The following is a 14759-nucleotide window of genomic DNA, read 5'->3' as shown; positions in this document are numbered from 1 at the left end:
CATCCAACTGCACAGATCTAGCTATAGATGAGAAAATAACCAATCTTTTCTTCAAATGAGAACAGATCTCCTTTGTTTCTGCTTAAACTGCCAGATGTAAAGAGAGAAAGAGGGAATAGGTCTGAGCCTCTTGACTATGCCTGTCAGTGCTCATCAGTCTGTGGTAACTTGCAGGATATGGCTAGGACCGTTTTTTGTTTGTTTGTTTGTTTTGCTGTTGTTGTTTGTTTGTCATTTTATTTTTTCAAGATAGGGTTAGGGAATTGTTTTTGTTGTTGTTGTTGTTGTTGTTGTTGTTTTTGGTATTTCAAGACAGGGTTTCTCTGTGTAGCCTTGGCTGTCCTAGACTTGCTTTGTAGACCAGGCTGGCCTCGAACTCACAGCGATCCGCCTGCCTCTGCCTCCCGAGTGCTGGGATTAAAGGTGTGGCCTACTGCGCCTGGCCCAGGTTAGGGGGTTTTTAATCCTACATCCTGACTGGGAAAGTTCAAACTCAACCCCAGCAGTCTTGAGCTGATTCCATTCTGTTCCTACAAGGTCCCTCTGACCAACTGCCACCCAACGTTTCTCCTCAAAGACAGGGGTGGAGGGACACTGATTCTAGGCCCAAATCTCCCCTAATGTAGCCAGTCATTGGCTTGCAGACTTCTACACAGTAGGAGAAGACTGAGTGTCAGGTCCACCTAGCCCAACTTGAAGCCTAATTTCATTGAAGCCACTGCAGAAAACAGCTGAACCGTGTGAGTTAAGGCTGTGTCAGGTCTTGGGAAATCTGGCTACTATTTCTGACAACTTTCCTAAACATTTCTTCTCAAGATGAGCCTACAGAATGCTGTCACAAATGCAGGAAACACGGATACAGGGCACACACATATCTCACCACCACATACGCTGTACCAGGTGCATATTCCACCCACCCTACCGCGCATGTACACACACACTCCAAAGTCAATGGTCCATCCACATCCTGAACTAGGTCCTGGCTTTGACATGCACGTTCTTGGATCTTGAAATAGCACAGGCATCATGCCCACATTGCAGCCCATGAGCCTACTTTAGGTTGACAGCCACAGGCTGCTGCAGCTAGCCTTGCAGAGATCTTAGTCCTGGTGGTGGGGAAATTCTTGGAATTCTCGCTTCATCTGGACTTCCCTCAGCCGCAGGCACACTCACAGAGAGCAAGCCATGGCGCCTGGCTGTAACCTCTGGGGTCGAATGCGACCGGACGAGGTCACCACCTAGTCACCACTCTGGATTGCGGTAGGAGAGACCGTGAGCGTTTAGGCCACGCGGGCCCTTGGGGCCTTTAAGGGGGCGGGGCTGTGAAGGGATACTCTGCTCCTGCCCCGCCCCCCAGGCCCAGCCTCCTCTTACTGCGGGCTGCAGGCTAGACGGCCAGGGATGTGAGCTAAGAGGAAGAGCCTTGCCCCGCACTTCCCAGCGGCGCGTGGGGAGCAGCTGCCTCTGTCCTGCGTTTCAGTCCCAGGCGCGCAGCCTTCGGTTGGGTGCGCAGACAGATCCCCGCCGCCCTCCCCGCGTCCTCGGCCTCCCAGGCTCAGGCCCCCGGGCCCCTGTGTCTCAGCGGATGTCCTGAGTCGCTAGCCGCCAGCTTTGCGCGCCCGGGGGCCCGCGGCTGCTCCGGGGAGTCAGGGAGCCCTCGCCGGGTATGCGCCGTCAGCATGGGCTCGTGGCTCGGCGAGGTACAGTGGTTCGCCCTAGTGTCGCTCTTCGTCGCGGCCCTGGGCACCGTGGGCCTGTACTTGGCGCAGTGGGCGCTGGTCAGGGCGCGACCCCCGCCCCGGCGGCGGGCGGAGCCGGACGAGGGACGGCGCCAGGAGTCGGACACACTCCTGTCCTGGATACTGACACTGGATAGCTGGGGGAACCAGTGGCAGGCGGCCTGGGTGACCGCCCTGAACTACGAGGCCGAAAGAAGAGGGGTGAGTTCCTAGGAGGGCGTGGTGATTGAGGGTAAGAAGGGCATCAGAAAATGCCCTGTCCATTGGAGTCTGCCACAGTCCCTGACCTGCCTTAAGTCTTTGGAGCGTACAGCACCCGCGGTTTGGGGGTTAACAGACCAAACATCTTCGATTCCCTGGGGTAGGCTGTCTGTGGGAGAACCACCCAGCCAGTCCCTAGTGTATTCTGGGTGGACACTTACTGATTTTGAACCCCATAAATGGAAAACCGTGGTCGAAATATGCTTCCATTTTGAATCTCTTGTCCTCTCTGCCTAGAGCTTCTAAATTCTGAAAGGCTTGCATTTCGGAGCACGTAGAATAGTGACCATTTGTTGAGATCTCACTATTTGCCAGATGTGGCCCAGGGAACTGTAAGTGCTTATGTCACTCCTAAATCAACATGGCATCCTCGCCATCACCATCATACTACTGGGGAAACTGAGGCCTGGAAGGTTAAAGTTACGTAGCCTTTGGTGTCACAGCCATGATGTCAACTCAAATGTGCTGACCTCACACCTAGGGCTTATTACCTAGCTCTGTGTTTCACACTCCTGCGGTTGTTTCTTTCATTGTTAATTGCTTGCTGACTTACTTTACTTTTAAGAGATGTTAGTGTAAGGACAAGTTCCTGGCGTCTACAATTTGGAGGCATTCCACAGCGGAATTAGGGGGTCAGAGCTGTCCCCCAACTTAAGGTACAAAGGCATCTGTACCTGCTTTGCTGCCTAGTGGAGAAGCCTTACACTGACAGCTTTGGCCACAGTGAATACCACAATGTTCAGTCACTGCCATGGTTGAACCTATCCACTTTCAGAATATTCCACAGTGGGCCCTGAGCCTAGTCAAATGACCATGGAGCTAAAAACCAAACAACAACAACAACAACAAAAGGGGGAGAAAAGCTGTAAGTATAAATTAGCACAAATCCAACAATACAAGAGACTTTACTCTGGACTCTCGGAAAAATATTTTTGGATGCAAAGGCTACAAGCTCAGTTGACATCTGTCCTGATACCTAGAGTAGGTGCCCAGTCAGCAGAGCTGGACCTCTACCCCGGGTCAACACCGAAGCTGTGTCCTCATATGTAGGAGTAAATATGATCCCACCGTGAAGCTGCCGTCACCGACCTACATTTGATTTCATGTCAGAAGCTCCAGCATGGAGAACTCAGAGTTGCCTGAGCTGATGCTAGTCTTGTTCTCTTTCTCTCTAGGGTGCTAGTGGGTAGACATGGGTGGCCTAGAGTTAGTGTTACTCCCTTCTGTGACTTTTGCATGGTTTATTTCCTGTCTTTTCTTGGTTGACTTCCTAGGGCACGGTCACTCTAGAGATGTTCCCAGGGTTTCTTGAGCTTGGAGGGTTGACCAGAAAGAAAAGGAAGCCCTCCTTAGCACTGGTCTTGGTTGAGCAAGTGAATTCCTATGGAATTAGTGGCAGGTGAAATCCTCTCACCTGTCACCCTGGCCTTTGCAGGTGGGGGCGGCTGGCTCTCTGGGTCTGTAAAGACACTGGTTTGTTTGCATGGTCCTGTTGGCTCTCTACTCTTTGCCAAATTTGGCCATTTATCCCAAGTGAGCTCCTGCCTGAAAGTCCCAGTACTATATAAATGTTGGGTTCAAGCTCAGAAACCGGTGGCTCCTGCAGGAGCTTTGTACGCACTTTTGCACAGAAGTTGGTTTTTATTTTACTTGATTGGCTAATGCCTGATACCTGGGACGCTGCTTGATTATATTCAAATGGAGGGTTTTGCGTGCAAATAAGAACTCAGTAACTTACCTTTCTACCCGTGTCTTGGGCTTTGACTGTTGTTACAGTGATGACGGTGGGGGACAGATGCTGGCATTTATACTAGTGAGAGCCCAATCCCAGAGGCCACACCTGCTGGAGTTTCTCTCTGCCCTCCCCCAACTTCTAATGCTACTAATCCCTGATTATGCTGACATTCCCACAGTTTACAGGTTCCCTGCCCCCACTCTGTCCTGAAATCTCTTTGACCCAGCCAGGCAGGCAACTAATACTTAGGAGTCAACCAGTACTTGGTCTGTCACTGGTGGAGTGGTATGGAGAGACACTGGTAATGTTTGATCATATCCAACATCTTCCATGAAAAAGGAAATTTTCTACTCAATGAAAACAGTAACCTGTCCTATTCTAGGTTTTACCCTAGGTGTGTGTGTGTGTACTGTGCATGCAATTGCATACATACTTTTGTATGTGTACATGGAGAGACCAGAAGACAACCTCAAGGACAGTATTCACTTTGTATTTTGACCCAGGGTCTCTTATTGGCTTGGTGTTCACTGATTTGGTTAGGCTGGTTGGCCTGAAAGCCCCAGGAATCCCCCTGTCTCTGCATTTACAGTCTCCACAGTGCTGGGATTACAAGCATGCCCCTCCTTCACACCTAATTTAGTCCTCTGGGTTCTGGGAATCAAACTCAGATCCTCAGGCTCACACAGCAAGAATTCCGCTCACTGAGCTACCTTCTGGGACCCATGGTCATTTTAAAATGCAAAAAAATTCTAAACTTTTTGCCCATGCCCTTTTCTCTCTAGAGGTGAGGAGCTGAGAGATCATGGTCGGCCTAGAGCCTGGTCTGGCTTCTTTGTGGCACTCTCTCAGCTACAGTCATACCCCGTGGGGAGCAATTTCATCCCTGAGCCTCAAGTGTTTCTTTAGAATGAGGTCCATCAAGGAGGTCCTGAGTGATGTCGCTTCGTCCATGTGATCCAAGGACTACGCAGTGACTCATGGTGGCTTCTTTGGGCTCTTATAAGTGTAGCTGTGTGAGTTCCAGTTCAGATTCCAGTCATTGCTCTAGAAGTAGTTTGTAGGGCTGTTAGTTGGGAGTGTAAGAGAGGAAACCATCAGTGACCAGGCAACTGGTCAGCAAGTAGGAACTGTGGAAATCATTGGAAATAGCCATGCATGCTTCTATGTCACAGTGCCATGTTCACAGGAAGGCCTTGGGCTAGCTGAAGGGTAGAAAACAGGAGATACTTTCCTCCCCTTGGGTGAGAAGCCACTGAACACACCTCTCTCTAAGCCATCTGTCAGCCAGAGATCTGTTGTACCTAGCAATGCATATACTTGATGGTTTCAATGTCAAGTCTAATTTCTCCACCAAGTTGACTTTGCCCATTAGTGGAGCCCATATTTCTGTAACAGAGAGCCAGGGAGCCCAGAAAGTATTGCGTTATCTGAAAGTAGCTGCTCAGGGTCACCTGCAGTTACCCCAACACTTTGGTTTATGGTAATATCAGTTACAATAGTGATGTCCACACTCCTACACCACCCAGGATTACCCAGGATTGCTGTTTCCACAGCCCTGGCTTGGGATGCCAGCAGGCTGGTAGCAGGTAGCCTCGCCTGTGGCTGCAGGGCCTCCCTTCCACCCCATACAGAGCCCCTGCTCTGCCGCTGGTGTGATGGGCTTCTCCATTGTTTCTTCCCTGCCCTCAACAGGCCGTAGCCCTAGATGAAAAAAAGATCCTCAGATCTGTTCATGTCTGTAATCCTTCAATTCAAGATTCCTTCAACGAATGCTTTAACACAAGTGAGTGAGACTGTTGGGCAGTTTACATTCTTTGGAGGATGGACTTGTTCTGAACAGCGTTGGCTTCTCAGATTCTGCAACTTGCAGGCAAATAATGGCCAGTAACTGCACTGCTTTCAGTTTATGCTTACAAGAGCCAATGGCAGAAACTGTGCACAGGGAAACTGGTAGTGAGACTCTGACAACCACGTCAAGTAAGGGTCCTGGGTCAGTTTGTACCTCACCCCCACTCCCCACTGAGAAGTAAATGGGCTGGGGGCAACTCTGTGAACTCTGTCATGGCCCCCACGTCGCAGTCTCCTTTTTGCAGCTCACACACTCAGGCCTATTCCCAGTATGAGCATCTTCCCGCAGGGCATCCCAGAGTTCCTTGTGGTACAGATCTCCTCCTCATTTAACGTCTTGAAATATCACAAACTCCTGACTCCTTCCGTCCTGTGAGGATGCAGCCGCAGGCACACACCCAGCAGACTGCCCGTGTTCGCTTCTTGGTCCCTTGTGCCTCCATCTGCTCTGTGGGCTGTGAGCTGAGACAGAGCTCAGTCTCTCCACACAGAGGTGGGCTTCATGACCAGCTCAGATGTGGCTGGGAGCGATCCCTGTGCGTGAGTTGGGTAAATGGCAGACAGGCCTGGTAGAAGGAGAAGACAGTGGCTGATTCTGGTTGGCGTCGATAAGACAAAGCTAACTCCCAACACACTTCTGGTGGTTGAGGAGGGAAGAGAGTTCTTTAACCATGTGGGAGATCCGTGTGAGCCCCTGCTGGAGTTTGATTCCCAACTCTGTGCTCTCTAGTTGTGTGGTCTTGGGCAAGTCTGATCTCTCTATATTGCTGCAGAAGGGAATGCTGTAGAGACGTGGTGAGCCTGTATAAGGCCATGAGCAGTGCCTGGCATATCCTGAGTAAGTAAGGTGGTCTGCTCTTTTGTGAGCTTTCCATTGAAAACTGTTTGACTTTTGATTTTGCAGAAAAGTTGGAAAGATAATAGTTTCTATGTGTTCCATCCCAGCCTCCTATAACTATCACTCAATTATGAGAACGAATTCACTGTTGGTACAGGGTTGCTGTAACTTACACCTGGAGGAATTCAGGTACATAAGGAGCTCACCCAGGCATAGTCTAACTACAGCCAAACACTCAATAAAATTAACATCGACCAGAACAAGAAGCTAACCTGGACACAGTGTAGCCACAAACTAAAAGCACCATGAAATTAACATTGTTACAATACAAGACATTAACATTATCACCATCCCTTTAATAAGAAAATAAAGCATCTCTCCACCTCTACAGCTTCCTCTGTACATCATCTTACTGTCCATGGGTTTCCCAGGACCCTTAGTTGGCATTTCTTAAGTTTTCCACAGTCTGTAACGGTTTCTCATTTTGTCTTGTTCTTTATGACGCCTTGATAGTATGGAGTTGTTGCTGATTGTCATTTTGCCGAATATCTGTCTGCTTTTCCCTGCTGTCGGGTTCAGACGGTACACACAGAAACAGCACCCCACGGACTGTTCACTATCAGGGAGCTTATCGGTGTATCTCGCTCCTGGGAATGTGTGTCCTGGCCCTTTTGGAAAGATGGCTTTGCACCTTTATGTCTTCACCTTTGGCTGTGGTTACCTTGTCATGGGAGATGCATCCTTGGATGTTTCTGTTCGATTTAGTGTTCCTCCGTGTGGCTGACCTGTAACAGTTACCTGTGTGCAACTGTGTGAAACAGTGATTTGCTGTTTCCTTCTTTATCAACTGGAACTCTGCTGAATCACTCCTCCATGTATATTTAGCTGGATGTATACATCATTGTGGATTTATGGTTTGTTTGTTCTTTAAATTATTCTGTGGGTCCTGACCCTGTACCATTACTATTACTTTGCTGCCTAAATTGCTAGGGTGAAAGCTCAGGGCAGAGAGAGCACCCGGCTGACCTTCCTCAGAGCCAACGTCCCAAAAGGAAAAGGCAGTTCTCCTTCTGCATTAAAAAGAAAGAAAGAAGGAAAGAAAGAAAGAAGGAAGGAAAGAAAGAAGAAAAAAAATCCTTCAAACTGAATGTCTCTCCTTCCTGCTTCCCATACATCTCTGTCCATATTCTGACTTCCTCTTACTCTCTATGGCTTCCCCCACCCCATGTTCACTCCCTGTTAACTGCTTGCTTGCTCTGCCTCTTGACCTATGGTTGACTTCATTTAATCCTGTTTACAATAAGCAGAAAGTTCTTTGATTAAAGGTGTGTGCTAGGGCTGAGACACACCACAACTAGAAACAGGTTCTTCCAGTAAATAACACAAGCTTGGGGCTCACAGTGTGATCAAATGCCCTGCAACATGCTGCTGTGTGCTTCTCTAGCCAGCTGTGTTCTTCGTCAGCCCACATGTGTGTTTCTTGTTTTAACTGTGTGTGTCTGTCTGTGTGTGTGTGTGTGTGTGTGTGTGTGTGTATTGTATATATGTATGCCGTGGCGCACATGTGGAGGCAGAGGTTAACTTGTGGGATTTGGTTCTCTCCTCCTTCCTCCTCCTGTGTCTGCCAGTCCAACCTCCCCTACTGGGATTTCGAGCAAGCATCACTGCATCTGACTGTTTGGGCTCTAGGAATGCTGAGCTTGCAGGGCAAGCACACCTCAGCCCTCTTCCTCACTTTTAGTTTTCTCTTTCTTGATCTGCTATTTGATGAATTTGAGTCGACACAGTGCTAACCCTGTAGAAACATATGTGCTAGAACACAGGCTCTGTGAATGGTCAAGCTGGTTTTCTGGATGTTCTTGTTTGTTTTGTTTGCTTGTTTGTTTTGCTTTTTCGAGACAGGGTTTCTCTGTGTCGCCTTGACTTGACTGTCCTGCACTCGCTTTGTAGACCAGGCTGGATGCTCTTAATACCCTTCTTCCTACTCCCTTTAAGTGGTTATGTCTTTCACGTGTTAATGTTAGGCTTCCTTGTGAGGGTTTGTTTCTCTCTAGTTTTTTTTTTTTTTTCCACATCTTGGTTTAAAGATGCTTTTAGCTGAACCTGATGACTTGAGTTTAATCACTAGAACCCACCTTGTAGAAGAGAATTAGCCCTTTCAAGCTGTCTTGTGACCTCCACGTGCATGCTGAGGCATGTGCATGCCATCTTCTACACTAAAAACATATAAGAAATACATAAAATACAATCAAGCTGGTGAGAAGGCTCAGTGGGTGAGGATGTTTATTGCCAAACATGGGCCGCTGCAGCCCACATGGAAGAAGGGGAGACTCCAGTTTGTCCTCTGACTCCTACAAGTGTTCTAGATTTTAAAATTAAACCCCCACTTCCAGTGCCGTGGGATATTACTTTTGTCACGTGCAGCATCCCTATTTGAAATTCTTGGGCCAGAAGTTTGTTTTGGTTTGGTTTGTTTTTTCTGAGACAGGGTTTTTCTGTATAGCCCTGGCTGTCCTGCACTCACTCTGTAGACCAGGCTGGCCTGGAATTCACAGAGATCCGCCTGCCGCAGCCTCCTGAGTGCCAGGATTACAGGTGTGCGCCACCACGCATGGCCCAGAAGTGTTCTTGATGTCTGATTCTGAAATATTTGTTTATGTGTAATTAGATATCCCAGGGATGGGACCTGAGCCTAATCATGCACTTCTCTTCCATTTCATGTGCAGCTTAAGGAGTGTGCATGGTGCCTGGGCCAGCACACGCTGAAGGTAACAACACAGATTTTAAACAGTCCTGTGTTTGAAACAAAGCTTCATGGCATGTATGAAGTTTTACACTTGTGACCCTATGGCTGAGCTTCCACCTGTAGTCAAGCTGTTCTAGATTTTTCCCTTCATTGCCTAGAGCCATTGTTTTAATCACAGAGGCTCTGTAGTATGGGTCAGGGTCTCAGGGTTACCTACCTGACTTCTTGGTTTTTTGTTTGTTTGTTTGTTTGTTTGGTGTGTGTATGTATTTGTGTGTGTTTGTAAGGACGGGTGAATGTGTGTGTTTCTGGCAGTTGTTACATGAGAGATTCTCATGCGTGTGCAGTCTTTAGTCTGGTGGTTGTGGACTGGTGCAGCCAGCCTTGGGCAGAACATCGGGAGTGCAGGAGTTGGTGGAAAGCTGTGGGCTTGCTCCACTCCTGAGCCCCAAGAGCAGGTGGATTGGAAGAAAAAGGCAGTCTTTTCATCCTTGCTTTTAGAAATGATTTTTTAAGGCCAGGAATGGTAGCGCATGCCTTTAATCCCAGCACTTGGGAGGCAGAGGCAGGTGGATCACTGTGAGTTCGAGGCCAGCCTGGTCTACAAATTGAGTCCAGGATAGGTAAGGCTACACAGAGAAACCCTGTCTCAAAAAGAAAAAAAGAAAAGAAAAGAAAGAAAAACTTTTATGTCCATTGGTGTTCTGCCTGCTTGTATATGTGTAAGGGTGTCAGATTCCCTGGAACTGGGGTTACAGACAGTTGTGAACTGCCATATGGGTGCCGAGAATTGAACTCCAGTCCTTTGAAAGCGCAGCCAGTACTCTTAACCCTGAGCCATCTCTCCAGCTTTCTCTCCTCTGTCTTATTTTAACTTACAATTTGTGTCTTTTGTAAAGAGAATCCCTTGACGTTAAAGATCTTCCCAAGGTTTTTCCCACAAGGCAGCACAGGAAGGAGCATCCACCCTACTTGTCTTGCTATGGCTCCAGGACAATCTGTGAACAGGTGGAGTGAAGGCAGCCCCATGTTTCTAGGCTTCTCTGGGGGCACTCTGTGTTCTGCTGGGCTCACCTTAGCATTCAGGCACTCTGCTGATGGCACCTACCCGGCACTGGCCTCTGTGCCACAAGGTCAGCTCATAGTACAGCAGATTCATAGTCCTTAGCCAGCTGCTCCCCCCAAGGCAATCTTCAGCTCCAGACTCTGCCAGTACAGCCTGGAGACGGTGACATCATCCCTCCTGCGATGCAGAGTTTACCGCCTCTCATGACTGAGGAATGAAGTAGGTGCTGTTAGCATGGGGTGAGGTTCTGAATCCTAGGTCAAAACGAACTGTGCATTTTATGCTTCATTTGGGTCTCTGGGAACTCTTAAAAGGTCAGGAGAGGATTATGTCACTGCTGTTGTGCGTAGGCCTGCCAGAACTCCTCTGGTGCCATCGCATGCTTCTGTCTTCTAGCGTTGCTCATACCCATATAGGTAACTAGCGTTCTGCCATGGAGTCCTGACTTACAGCAACTTCTTGCTACCCAGTCAGAATTTAGACAGGAAAGGCTAACTAGCAGGAAAAGCTAAAGAAGTTTTCAATCTTAGGGCATCTTAGTATGCAAGCTGGCAATTTCCAGAGAACCATATTTAAGAGGACAGTCCTTGGCTTGCTGTCCAAGCCCATATTCACTTTCATAAAGCAACAGTCTTACTGCCTTATAGTCACATTGACTTAATATATCTGCCATTTGGAAATTTAAAAAAAAAATCAAAACAAAACACAAATGAACAACAGAAACAAAAAACAGTAACAACAAAACAAAAATACCAAATCAGGGTCTCATGTAGTCCAGGCTGGCACCAAACTAACTCTGTAGCCAAGAGTAGCTTTGAACTTTTCATCTTTCTGCCTCTGCTTCTCACATGCTAGGATTTCAGAGCTGTGGCAGCATGCTGATAGAACCCAGAGCCTTGTGTATGCTAGGCAAGAACTTGGCCAGCTGAGCTCTATCCCTAGCCCTGACTTGGACATTTTTAACTTGAAAGACACTCCCCATCTCTGCTGCCTCCAGACAAATAGGAGGTTGACTCAGTGAGTACACCACTTGCCACATGAGCATATGAACGTGAGTTTGAATCCCAGCGCCCATGTGAAGGTAGCATGCATCTTTCTAATCTTAGAGCTCATATGGCGAGATAAGAGATATAAGGATCTCTGGACGTTCATTGGAAGCTAGCCTGGTGCATGTCTCAAACAAAAATGAACAGAGGTGGGGACTGACACTTAAGATTTTCCTGTAACCTATACATTCGGACAACAAATGTTTACATATACACATTATAAACACACACACACCACAAACAAACAAACAAACAAAAAAAACAAAACCAAGAGAGACACAGAGTTTATTGGAGAATGCATGGCTTATTGAACCATGTGGCTGGGGAACCAGGCAACTTTGGAGGGCTGTGAGGCAAAGACTGGGGACGCAGGCACCAGAGAGGTGCCTTTCCAGTCAGTAGTCTTCTGGGTCATTTCACATCCCAGAGAGATTCCAGGCTCTGGGTTTCTGCCCAGCAGTGGAAGAGGAGAAGGGTGATAACACCTCAAGTAGCAGAACTGCCCACAGCCTCACAAAGCAGGAGGAATTCCCTCCATCCAGGGAAGAGCATTTCCTCAGGAAAGCACAGCTGGGAAGGAGGTGCAGCCACAGCCTGCCCTGAGGCTGCATGTCTCCCCTGTTCTGAACCTTAGGGCTCAGCACAATGCTTCCTTGCTTTATCTTTGAGTCAATTGCCATCTCTGTCACTCCCTCCTTGTGGAGTCCTCCTTGCCAAGTGTTGAGCAATCTCCAATATTGGCTGGATCTCTCTCTCTCTCTCTCTCTCTCTCTCTCTCTCTCTCTCTCTCTCTCTCTCTCTCTCTCTCTCTCTCTCCCCACCCCTCCCCTTCCCTCCCTCCCTCCCATTGCTGGGATGTTCTTTTTACAAGTTTTTTCTTTTTAATTTCGTAGCAAGTGTGTACTTAAAAATAAAATAAACAGAACTCAAGCTACATTTATGCATTCCTCTTCACATGGCCTCTCTCTCTTCCAGGGTCCACTGTGTCTTTCTTTCCAGCAAGACCCACGGCGACAGCCCTTGCAGCTGAGAGTCGGGGAGGTCTCCAGTGTGGCCAAGTCAGCCCAAGAGAAGGTGAGCTAGGTATTTGAACTGTGCCATCTTTCCCTGCGTGCTGAGTGAATGCCAAGCTGGAGCTGGGCAAGTGCTTTGCTTCAGAATTACTGAAAATAGAACCTTTATTCTGGGAGAAATGGCCAGCCTATCATTGGATAAATGGATTGGAAAAAAAAAAAAAAAGTCTGCACAGAAGAGAGTATCATTCAGCATTGAGATAGATAGAAACACCAACACGTGTGTGTACCATCAGTTGGCCTAGAAAACATGTTACTGTGGGCAGGAGATGTACCTCAATTGGGAGCATGCTTACCCAGCATGCATGAAGCCCTGTGTTTGCTCTCTAGCATATACATTAGGGATGGTGGTGCATACCTGTAATCCTAGTACTCAGAAGGTAGGGGCAGGAAGACCAAAAGTTCAAGGTCATTTTCAGCTACACAGTGAGTTTAAAGCCAAACTGGGCTACATGAGACCCTATCTCAGAAAACAACAAACGTCATGCCACATGCAGCCCTGTGTTATATAATTCCATTTATACGGATAAACCAGCTAATAGAACCAGGCCAGAGATGCCAGGACCTGGGTTGGGAAGAGTCTGGTGGGGATGGGAATGGTTGCCTACAGGCAGAGGGTTTGTTGGTGGTAATGGCTGCACAGCTACAAATGTGTTGAAAGCATTTGGGTGCACAGTCTAAAAGGCTGAATCCTATGGCCTCTCGGTAAAACTGGCGTGTGTACGTATGCGAAGTTGTTACGTGTGAGGCGGAGTTTCTGAGCCAGTGAGATGTGCTGTAGAATGCGTGCCACTGCTCAGAGTTTACAAGTGAGATGCACACATGAGACTGACCAGAAAGTCCTGGGAAATCTCAAGACTGAGTCCCAGAAATATAAAAAAATCAACTTGCTGTATTTACATGACCATCTTGTACTTATTGCCTTTATTGCTAATGGTTATTGTTATTATTAATACCGTATATTTTATTTTCCTGGCCTCTAAATCTTCCCCAATATTAAGAATGGCTTATTTGCCTAATATTCAGCTTATCTTCCAGACTCAGAAACCCTCCCCACATGGCTAGTGGGGCATCCCTGCCACTGTGGTTCCCATGGATGTCAAATGAGTGAGACCTACTGTAAGAGGAAAAGGGGCCCTGTCAGGGCCATTCATTACAACCCTTGAGAATGTACTTCTATATACATAAAAAGAATATAGTCATGGGCTAGAGAGATGGCTCAGCAGTTGCTTGGTGCTTTGGCAGAGGACCAAAGTCTACTTCTTAGCATCCATACTGAGCAGATCACAGCCCTCTGTAACTCTAGCTCCAGGGTATCTGACACCCTCATCTGGCCTCAAAGGGTATCTGTATATACGTAAATAAAACAAAACTAAAACAATTAAAAAAAAATAAGACTCTCCTCCCTGCCTGCCCCTAACAGTTTAGCTTATGCTTGTATTTCATATTATCCTACACATGTGATCTTGTGTATCTGTATAAAATCTAGGAGCCACAAATGAAACAGGCAGTATTTGTTCTTCTGAGTCTGGCTTAATGAGATTCTCTCCACTTGCATCCATTTTTCCCATAAATGGTATAACTTCCTTCTTCTAAATGGCTGAAAGGAGTTCCATGTGTATTCAAGCCACGCTTTCTTTATGCGTTCCTCTGTTGTTAGACATCTAGGGTGGTTTCATAAGTTAGCTATAGTGGATACTGCTGCAGAAACATTTAGCGTGCAAGTGTCTCTATGCAGACATATGTGTTTTAGGCTGTGACATAGGCAATAGTCCTGTCTTCTGTCCCTGCTTACTGCCCATAGTGGTGACCATCCAGAAGCTAGATGACTTTCTTCTTCCCAGACTTCTGTGTGTTCCTCACCCCCCTGCATGTGAAAGACCAGCATTTGCAGATCTGTACCCATTTCACTTTCAAGTTACGTGTACAGGGTATGTTTAGCAGACCACTCGGAGGAAATCCCAGGTATCTCCAGATGAGGAGGCGAGTGCTACCATCCATCCCTCACCACCCCCCCTCCCCGCACACCCTGTGTCACCTTCACAGCAAGGACTATTTGTATTTGTTAACTTCTGTCAGCTTATATACATACTTTAGTACCAAGATTTCTCTTCATGGGACTTGAGATTCATCTGATCAGTTGTAACTTTGTTTCCTTACCTGTCATTGGTCTGGACAAGCTAGGCTTGTGTATCTCCCTTGCTTGGTTGTTATTAGGGTTAGGGCCTTGTAGAATCAGACTTATTTATTCCTCTTCCTTGGCAGGATAAATAGCTTACTTTTTTTCCCCCCCTCACAAGCATAAATGACAGATGCTGCAGGGGCCTGGTTACTCTCTCAGATTCCTAGGTGCACACTTGAGTGTGCCAGGTTTGGGTGGACTAGGTGGGTCCAAGATACTCTATTT

The 14759-nt window shown here is 47.5% G+C and overlaps 1 protein-coding gene across 1 annotated transcript in view; it reads left to right on the top strand.

Annotated features, from left to right (window-relative positions):
* The first annotated feature begins 1399 nt into the window (after positions 1–1399).
* C2cd2 (C2 calcium dependent domain containing 2) overlaps positions 1400–14759 on the top strand; it is a 58318-nt gene continuing 44958 nt past the window's right edge. Inside the window, exons 1-2 of the mRNA XM_051150335.1 lie at positions 1400–1940; positions 12255–12353. Coding sequence (XP_051006292.1) covers positions 1680–1940; positions 12255–12353 — 360 coding nt within the window. The 5' untranslated portion in view covers positions 1400–1679. The remainder of the gene's footprint in view (positions 1941–12254; positions 12354–14759) is intronic.

This window comes from Acomys russatus, chromosome 8, assembly GCF_903995435.1.
Source record: "Acomys russatus chromosome 8, mAcoRus1.1, whole genome shotgun sequence".
In the NCBI taxonomy this organism is placed as follows: domain Eukaryota; kingdom Metazoa; phylum Chordata; class Mammalia; order Rodentia; family Muridae; genus Acomys; species Acomys russatus.
Note: the sequence above shows the minus strand (reverse complement) of the source record. Positions and strands in the feature narration are given on the sequence as shown.